At 31.2% G+C, this 10,502-nt stretch overlaps 1 protein-coding gene across 2 annotated transcripts; it reads left to right on the forward strand.

Annotated features, from left to right (window-relative positions):
* Positions 1,835-4,731, forward strand: LOC105177813 (probable trehalose-phosphate phosphatase D). 2 transcript variants are annotated; one of them, XM_011101070.2, is made up of 10 exons: positions 1,835-1,964; positions 2,055-2,330; positions 2,420-2,560; positions 2,656-2,727; positions 2,837-2,929; positions 3,038-3,094; positions 3,206-3,307; positions 3,773-3,991; positions 4,093-4,185; positions 4,497-4,731. In XM_011101070.2, exons 2-10 carry the CDS (start codon positions 2,073-2,075, stop codon positions 4,554-4,556), a joined length of 1,095 nt encoding a protein of 364 aa, XP_011099372.1. In that variant the 5' UTR covers positions 1,835-1,964; positions 2,055-2,072; the 3' UTR covers positions 4,557-4,731. The 2 variants fall into 2 exon arrangements, with proteins under 2 accessions (XP_011099372.1, XP_020547684.1); XM_020692025.1 differs by having other exon boundaries at positions 2,837-3,094.

Genomic DNA, 10,502 nt, shown 5'->3' on the forward strand with positions numbered 1-10,502 from the left:
AAAACCCTCATAATTTATTCTATAATTATATTAATTATTACAGGAGGACGGTATCCTAATTCCTAAAATAAAAGGAACCAAACAAATGTCAATGTTTTGAAGGTCCGAATTAGGACCACCACTTACACCTTATATTAAAGTCAAAGACACTCGTAATCCGTCTTGCCAATGAAGTGGCGACCCAACAATTAATAAATTAAATAAATAAAAAAAAAAAAAAACAAAACTTCTTCTCGTGAAAGGCCAATGATTTTCTGCACCACCTCCAATAACTTTTGTTTATTTTATTTTATTTTAACTAATAATAATTATTTTTTTTTCTATTTTATTTTATTTTGTTTGTGCAATAATTAAGACATAAATATCTATTTGTTTTATGCATAAGTGTGAAGTGTCCAATGATTGGAGTTTTGTTGCATTAATATAATATAAGTATTATTAATTAATTTGGTGTGATTCACATTATTTTATATATATATTTTTTATAAATAAATACACACTAATTTCCCCGCTTCATCTCTCGATTTTAAATGTTTTTACGAAACACCAAATCTGATTATTTATTTATTTTTTAACGAAAATGTGATGAATTATAGGAATAAATTGCTCTATTTCAAATTTATAATTCTTATTAGCGGGTGGATAGCAATTAAAATGGAGTATAATGGGTGGCAATTGAATATGCAATCGTCAAAACCCGCCTTGGATTCAAATTTAACAGGGTGAGTTCGAGTCCAAAAATTTAGGGGTGAGTTCTAAGAATTAAAATCAATTGGGTTTGGCACGAGTTTTAGGTCCTTAAGGGTCCGCTCTAGTATAATAGTTATATACGTATAATTTTTTTTATATTAATAGGATAAATACTAATAAAATATTATTAGGCATTTATTTAACAGTTAATAAATTAAAATTTGTTCCACAATATTTGACGAGGATTAAAAGAGAATATGCATATAATTGTTATAAATTGTTTGGATTGTTCTATTATGAATAATTTCATTTGTATTTAAGAACTTATTTTTTGGACTTGAATATTTAAGTTAGGCCATGAACAATTTTATTTGTAATTGATATATTAATACTTAATTTATATATATATATATTTATAGAACAAAAAAAAATAAAAATAACTACGTTCCGGGGCGAGGAGTGGGTCCTTGTTCCACCCAAACTGCCTCGTTGCCACTCCTATGTATGAACCCACAATTTGACCCAAAAATATATACTGGTCTTTGATATTTAAAAGGGATAATTACAACCACCTTGGTTAATGGTTTATTTACACAAAGTACCCATATATTTTGATAATTAATTATATGTCCAATAAAAATATTAATATCATTTACGCGAAGTCCCACTTTTTTTTAAAAAATTACAAATATACCCCCTAAAAACTTCAATATCATCACACAAATTATTTCTATTTTTTATTGTTAGGAGTGATTTATGTAATTACACAAAAAAAAAATGATTTGTGTAATTATCCATACTTAAAAACAACCGTCAGTTATTAAAATCTAAAATCAATGGGCTATAGACGATTTAATACAATTTTTTTATGATATAGAGGATTTAATATAATTTTTATGTGATTTCCTCTTTTGTATACACACACTCATTATCCGAATCCAATACTTTGAATAGGAGTCTATGAACCTCAAACCATTGGGATGTCCTTAACCGTATAATACAATTATATGCATTTTACCTTAATAATGAGACTAGGTTTTGGAGGGGTGGGGTGGAGTGGGGTGGGGGGCACAATTGTACAACAAAAGTAGGAAAAACAAGTTGGGATACTCTTTTCTGATATTGGTGTGAAGTTACCTATATAAAATTGATCACACCCCACTCTCTCTTCTCACTTGTCTTCCCTTCTCCAACCATCATTTTCCCCTCTTTTTCCTCTGTGTTTTCCTCTTCATTTCAACCAAAACTTCCACCCCTTTTCCGGGTAGTTTAAGGTTCATATTTCTTTATTCATATTCTTTGACAGGTTCACTCTTTGTCTCTTGAATACTGATTTGTTTTCTTGACTATAAATGTCAATCCAGGTTTTTGAAAGAGTGAGTATGACAAACCAAAACATGGTCATTTCGGATGCCAAGTCAGGTTTAGCTATGGCCATAGCAGTTGCCTTGAAGGAATCGGGTCACTTCTCGCCCGCCATGCCTGTCGTCTCCCCCAACGGATACTTCTCCAGGAAAAAGCTCCATAAAAAGCTTGAAGCTAATGGAAACGGAGCCCGAATGAACGCCTTGCTTGACTCGATGAGGGCTTCTTCCCCCACACGACGGCCTACCGACACTGAAGACCACACCTCTTGGATTGTAAGTCAACAAACCAATCACACACTCAGACTTCAATTTCAATTTCAAGAATGGGCGTGACTGACACACATGCATACTGTACAAAACAGCTCCACCATCCTTCAGCTTTGAGCATGTTCGAGGAGATAATGAGGGCTTCACAAGGGAAGCAAATAGTAGTCTTCCTAGACTACGATGGTACCCTATCCCCCATCGTGCAGGATCCCGACCGCGCTTTCATCACCACCGAGGTTCTGTCGTCTCACAATCAACACATTTTTTACGCTATTAACCCGATCAAGAAGACCGAAAATACTCATTTATCTCTTTTTCCACCTATAACCAGATGCGAGAAGCGGTGAGGGCCGTCGCCAACCTCTTCCCAACTGCCATCGTTAGCGGGAGGTGCCGAGCTAAGGTACATTTCATTACAGGAAAACAAGTCTATTACATACTATGATCCCATTAAAAAAATCCTCAGAATAGAATCTTAATTTGGAAGTTGTTGTTCGTGAATTTTAAAAAAGGTGTACAACTTTGTGAGATTGTCCGAGCTTTACTACGCGGGCAGCCATGGAATGGACATAAAGGGTCCAGCAAAAGGACACACACACAGAACAGTGAGTCATTGCCACCTATCAAACATTACGTCCAAAATTCAGTACTTTGATGTATACCTCTTTTTCTTGCACAATTTTCATGTTCTTGGTCTTTTGTCAAACATTCAGGGAAATCAAACTGTCCTCTGCCAGCCTGCCAGGGAATTCTTGCCAATGATTAATGAGGTTGGTCTCTCTCTCTCTCTCTAAATTAACTCTTTCTCTCTCTATTCCAGAACCGTTGTTCTTACAGCTGTAATCATTTCAACTGGTGAAAATACTTTGATCCCATTTCAGGTGTACAGAGCTTTGATGGAGAAAATTAAGCATATCCCAGGGGCTAAAGTTGAGAACAACAAGTTTTGTCTGTCAGTACACTATCGCTGCGTTGAGGAAAAGGTACGAGGATCGCCCAATTTTTCTATATTTGGATCCAAGGATTTGAATATGATGGAAGTTTTTAGAGTAAAGAATTTCCAATAAGTTCATATTCAATGAATTTATTGAAGTCCATTACAATGCTGTAATAATACACTGTTATTTAAAAGGAAAAAATGTAATTTATCCACTATAATATTGTAAATGTGTAAATTACCTCTCTATAAAAAAAAAATTAGTAATTTACTCCCCTTCTATTTTTTAAAATGCAACAATTTACCCTCCTATTTAAAAAATATAAGGGGTAAACTGCTTTTTTTTTTTTTTTTTTCATAGGAATAAATTGCATTAACCCATATTTAAAAATAAGAGTTCGGGAATTTGAAATCCTATTCAAAACAAGGTCTAATGCTTCCGTTCTCCAAATTCCTAAGAAAAATTCAAAAAAGCTGAACGAATCGGAGTTGATTTATTGTGTTTTTTCAGAAATGGGGTGAATTAGGTGATCAAGTGAAAATGGTGATCAAAGAATATCCACAGCTTAGACTGACTCAAGGGAGGAAGGTTTTGGAGATCCGTCCCACCATCAAATGGGACAAGGGAAATGCACTTGAGTTCTTGCTCGAGGCGTTAGGCTACGCGGAGTCGAACGATGTCTTGCCTATTTACATAGGCGATGATCGAACCGATGAAGATGCGTTTAGTGTACGTTTTATTGTTCATCACTTAATGATAGCAATTATATATAAAAATCACTTTCCTATGGACAACTGAGAAGCTTAATTACGATATCGCTTTTTAATCAGGTTTTACGAGAAAGAAAACAGGGTTTAGGGATACTCGTATCAAAAACTCCCAAAGACACGAACGCGTCCTACTCTTTGCAAGAACCATTGGAGGCAAGTGCTATATTAGATACTTGGCTAAAATTAATGCTTTGAGATACTTTTTTGTCTTAGCGTCGTTTTTGTTAAAGGTAAGACGACAAGGGCTTTTTACAATGAGCTATAACAATGTGTATTTGTAATTTTAGCGACGTATTTATAATTTTTTAAAAAACGAGAAAGATATTATAATTTTGACAAATTTTAGCGGAGCCCGTTTTAATTTACACTTTCGAGAAGCATAGATTAACTCAGAAACGATACGAGAGGGTGGTAATGAGACAGTTAACAAGTGATTATTAATGTTTGATATATTTGACATGCAGGTTATGAAGTTCCTACAACGTTTGGTGGAGTGGAAGAAGTTGTCCGTATTAAGGCATTAGCTTAGAGAGTAGTGCAGAGTGTTACAACCGGTCCCCGATGTTTTATGAGGGATGGGGTTCGAAATTCTCCACTTTCTTTTTCTTTTGTTTTTTTCTTTACTTGTAATTGTAATTTCTTCTTACAAAATAAATTTTTTTGTACTTAACAAAAATGATGAGTAGAATTAATGGATTAAATTCATTCTCTCTCTCTCCTCTCTCTCTCTCTCTCCCTCCCTCTCTCTCACAAACACAAACAAAAGCCCTTTTTGCGAGTAATTATATTTTAGAAATAATTACATTTTCTTACCATAAAATTTGATGTAATTACACATAATTTTTTTGTAATTTAAAAAATTATATTTTAGTACCCTTAAACTTTGTTGAAATTTACTGAATTTGCTGATATTAATAAAAAAGAAAATTAAATAAAAATTGATATTGACCTTCAATTGGCTTATTACGGATTTAATTATTGTAGGTCAAATAATTTTTTTCCAACTAAACTATGCATAAAACAGTGAAGATATACCACCTCACATATATTAGCGCGTGAAGATGTGTGAATGTAGTTTGGTCATAAAAAGATTTATTTGACCTGTAATAAATCAGTAATAAATCAATTGGGAGTAAATATAGTTTTTTTTCCCCATTTTTTGTTAATACCAGCAAATTCAGTGAATTTTGACTAACGGATAGATTTATTTGTTAGACGGAAGCAAATCTCAAGAGTGCTAGATATAATTTTTCAAATAACAAAAGATTTACACATAATTGCACCAAACCTCAATCGGGGGGAGTGTAATTATCCCTATATTTCACCCCTGTACAAATACTAGCACACACAAAATTATAGTAAATGATAATAAACAACAACTACTGAAATTATAAAAAAGAAAAATAGTTTACTATATCTAGCATCAGGAGTTGTCATTGCCCTGATATACTATAAAAAGAATTAATTGTTCCCTATATTATAAATTACTGCGACTTAAAAATCGTAGTAAATTAATATTATCCACCACAGTCAGAAAAATCGACGTGAAAGTTTAAATATTGGCCACGATTAATCAATATTCAGTATGATTTTACTATAACCAAAATATTTATTACGATTTTTATCCGTGACGAATGTTCTGATGCTGCTTACAAAAGCAACAACTAATAACTGTTGTGCAGTTATAATTAATTAGTATTTATCACAATTTTTTACTTACAACCATAATAATCAATCCTAATTCTTTAGTGGTTCCAAAAGTTTAGAGGATCATTGTCTTTTTTTATTTGTTTTTTAGCCCACAGCTACAATTTGAAAGTAAAATCATTTCAAAAGATGGTCGTGTTTGTTTTCTCCACACATTTGATTGATGTGGATCGTATATGTACGCCGTATACACTATTGTCCAAATATCATACGTACGTAACAAAAATACACTAAAGATTCTTGGACTAGGTGTTGCGTACTAGAAAAATGTTTTGCACTTAGGATCGTATTCGTATATGTACACCGTATACACAGTTGTCCGAACATTATAGGTACGTGACAAAAATACAGTAAAGATTCTTGGACTAGGTGTTGCGTCGTAGAAAAATGTTTTGCACTAATTAAGTAGTCTAAATGCATTGTACCAAGCATGAATGTAATGACAATGAGAATCCACATTAATTAGTGCGTAGTAGATGGAACATATTGCAAGTGAAGGGGTTGATATTCATTAATTAGAAGAAATATGGCTTTTTTTATAATCACTAATTATTGTGATTAAAAGTAAAAACGTTGTGACGAATAATAATTAACTACGATTATTCGATACTTATTAGACGTTTTCTTTTACAAGCGAAGTTAAAATATTTGCTATAATTAAAAAATTGTGGCAATATTGTTTATTATGGTTAAAAGTAAAAAAATTGTAGCACATAATAATTAACTACGGTTATCCGTTAATGGCTATTAGACGTTTTTTCCGCAAGCGAGATTAGGATATTTGCTACAGCTAAAAATTGTAGTAAATACTTTAGTTATAGGTAAAACTATCATAGTGTTTGAATTTGTGTTTTGAGTGTTTTGTTTTGTGTGTTGGAGATAGTGAGAGAAAAACAAAGATAAGTAAGTGTGTGTTGAAGATAGATGATATGTTCGAATTTGTGTTTTAAGATAATTTAAAATACTTTAAAATAAGTGGTGTAGGTTTGATGTTGGGATTTGGGAGATAAAAATCACTGTTTATTGTCAAATCATATCTCTTTTATATATATTTTTATATTACATTATATGTTTAATGTTGTATTTTTGAAAAATAAAAATCACTGTTTATTGTCAAATCATGTCTGTTTTATATTATAAATAAGCGTATATATATATTATATATAGAAAATTGAAAAACAAAAAAACACACAGACAGGGTGTAAAAACACAAAAAAATATTGGGTATAGTTTATCTTGTTTCGAAAAATACGAAAACATGCTTGTTTATACATATCTCATTAAAAATATTTTTTGATTTGACACAATAATTTAATATAAAATATAATCTCATTAACTAATTTAAATTTATCAATATTTCAAATAAAATCGATATATTTTTCACTTAAAACTGAAAACTGAATAATCATTTGTCTTTGTAGTGATCAAAGAACAGTTTGCTGAATTAATGAAACAAACTTGAGAACAAATTAGTCGTGTCCGCACGTGCACTGCTTTTGTTGTTCTCTTCTCATTGGTATAGGTTAGAGCTATTGGGACCACATAAGGGTGTTGAGGTTTGAGAGTAGGAAAGGGTTGTATTGGTCTGCATCTTCGCTACAGGAGAAAAAACCCCTTTATTGTACGGATCAACACTACAAAAAAATAGTTTAATAATTACAAAAAAATTTAATGATAAAATTAGCATCGAGTTAACTAGCAAGTAAAATTTTCGTTGCTAATATACACTATTTAATACATATTGTAAATAATTCGTAGCTAAATTCGTTAGCAAATAAACTTTTTGTTGCTAAATATGAGCAAGTAAATTCTTGTACTAAATAATGTGATTTAGCAACGAGAATTTTACTTGTTAACTATTTCGATGCTAATTTTTTTTCATCTCTATCAAACTATTTTCTTGTAGTGCAAATTCATAGAAAGACATTATTTGTTGAAAAATACGAGTTAGTGTCGGGTATATCTTATAAAAGTCGTACACAAATCTTTCTATAGTATAACTATGATCTTAAAATAAGTTTAGGATATGTTTGGTTAATTCAAGGTTTTATTGATTTAGTTCTAGTGTATCCTAAACCCTAATATATATGAACTTGCTGTAACCATTAAATGGTTTAGCTGTTATAATAATAAATTTTATTTTTTTATAATAATAAATTTCATGATTTTAATAATTACTATTGTTTCGTAAAAATTATTACATATCAACAAAAATTAGTGACAAAAGATGGTGTATATTAAATACAATTGGTAACATATGTATAATGACAACACGTTGTGGTTCTCATCATATAACTCTAGTTCGTCTCTTTAGTATGTGGGATTCAGTGTTAGAGATACTGCAATATGTGTTTGATGATAGAAATATTGTAGAACAAAGAGGAACATCATCGGGCTTGATTGAGAAACTAGAAATGTTTGGATTTGTAGTTTGAGTGTTTTACTTTGTGTTTTGGAGATAGAGAGAAAAATAGAGATAAATAAGTGTGTGTTGAAAATAGATGATATGTTTGGATTTGTGTTTTGAGGTAATCTAAAATATATTAAAATAAGTGGTGTATGTTTGATGTTGGGATTTGCGAGACAAAAACCATTGTTCATTGTCAAATCATATATATTTATATAAATATGTATATATATAAATATTTTATATTTAATGTTGTATTTTTTGGAGATAAAACATTACTGTTTATTGTCAAATCATGTCTATTTTATATTATGTATATATATATTATATATAGAAAGTTGAAAAACAGAAAAACACGCAGATAAGGTGTAAAAACACAAAAACAAACATTGAATGTGTTTTATCTTGTCTCAGAAAATGTAAAGACACAAATCCAAACACAGCCTTTGAATTTGTCTTTATCTTGCATTTGATGATAAGAGTGTTGGGAATAACAAATGAATTATCTAATGCCTTGCAACAAAAAGTTGAAAATATTGTTAATTCACTGTCAAAGATCACCTACAACACTTGAGAGATAATGGATGGATGCATTCTTGAAAGAATTCGAGATGTTTTGTTGTAAAAAGTCTATTCTAATTTCAAGAGTAGAGGATACTATACCTAACGGAGGTCATTGAAGGCGTGAGGGGTAAAGGGTAACTGTTTATCACCATTATCATGCTCAGATTTTTCTTCCAGTTACTGATTTAATTGTTATTGCTCAATAATCGATTTAGTGAGGCATCTACAGAACTAGTCAGATGCATATCATATCTTGACCCAAGAAACTCCTTTGCCAAATTCGATTATGACATGCTCATTTGTCTCGTCGAGATTCATTCTGATGATATTATTTTATTAAAAGATCAACTCCAAACATATATTTTCGTTATGAGGTGAAGTTATGAGTTATCAAATTGTTATGATCCTTCAAGTTTTGCTGTCAAGATGGTTGCAACTAGAAATCATGTGAATTTTTCATTGGTGCATCGCTTTATTGAACTGACGTTGATATTACCGGTGGGAACAACAGTTGTAGAAAGAGCTTTTTCAACAATGAATATCGTTGAACCAGATTGCAAAATAAGATCGGTGATGAATGGGTGAATGACTTGATGTTTTATTACATTGGGTGGGAAATATTTCCTGATATCGATAATAAAGTGATTTTGCAATATTTTCAAAACATGCAAACTCGTAGATTTCAACTTGCCCCTTGTTCTTGGAGTAATAGTGTGATATGGATTAGTTGTATTTATATCATGATATGTATTTAACTTGCAATAATAAATTACAATAATTTTATTTTTGCATGGATTAGTAATAATTATAAAATTTTGATAGGGCTAAAGCCAAATTTCTGATTTTGCCACTGCATATAAAATTGACGAACTTAATTTTATATGCCATTCATTGTGCTTTTTCACAAATTAAATACTTTTTATATTCTTTTAAATGGCCAAAATGGAAACTTTATTTTTCCAAATTAGTATTAAAGAATTTGGGGACAATAATTTGGACAGTAGTTGTGATAGGATGTTAAAACTGCGCATAATGTTTGGATTTATTTTTTGAGTGTTTTGTTTATATGTGTGTATATATATATGTATGTATTTATGCTAAAATAATAAAAAATACCTAAATAAAGTGTTTTTAAATGATGACAAACATTGAGTATGTTTTGACTTGTTTTGAAAATAATTTTAAAATGAAAACAAACATAGTAGTGTTGTTTTCCAGATCTTTGGATGAGTTTTTTTACTATATCCCATTGCAAAAACTTTTTATCTAAGCCTTATAAACAAACAACGTCGCATTTAGGATTTTGTGATGTCTTTGATTCGGATTTTATGATAGGTCTCGCTCGTCGCAAACTTAGACTATAAATTAATGTCTTAGTGTTTTTATAACTCACTGTCACTCTTACTCTCTAATATCTCTCAATTTCTCATCTCACCCGTCTTGCCTGAACCCTAACACCATCCTTCCCCGGCTGTTGTTTAACCTATCCCCGCCCAAATCCCTAACTCGCCCCCTCCCCACCCTCTAAATCCCTAATCTGCTTTCTCCCCTCATTACCTGCCAACCGATGCGAGCCCGTTTGGTTGTGCATTTTCATCTTCAGTTTTCAACAATTGAAAATGTGTAGAAATACTTTATTGATTTTTGTTTGGAAACTAAGAACATGTTTGGATTAGTTATTTCCAAATATAGAGATATATAGGTGTGAGAATATTAAATATAGGTATATGAATTTTTGATGTGACAGAAAGACAACTATAACAAGCCCATGTGACCTATATAAATTTGAAAT

This window comes from Sesamum indicum, linkage group LG2 (genome assembly GCF_000512975.1).
Source record: "Sesamum indicum cultivar Zhongzhi No. 13 linkage group LG2, S_indicum_v1.0, whole genome shotgun sequence".
Taxonomy (NCBI): Eukaryota; Viridiplantae; Streptophyta; class Magnoliopsida; order Lamiales; family Pedaliaceae; genus Sesamum; species Sesamum indicum.

Excerpts from the sequence above, each read along its gene's own strand:
- LOC105177813 (XM_020692025.1), top strand. The coding sequence starts at position 2,073 with ATGACAAACCAAAACATGGTCATTTCGGATGCCAAGTCAGGTTTAGCT. Across the intron at positions 2,728-2,836 it reads GCGGGAGGTGCCGAGCTAAG|GTGTACAACTTTGTGAGATT; the intron begins GTACATTTCATT and ends ATTTTAAAAAAG. Across the intron at positions 3,095-3,205 it reads TCTTGCCAATGATTAATGAG|GTGTACAGAGCTTTGATGGA; the intron begins GTTGGTCTCTCT and ends ATCCCATTTCAG.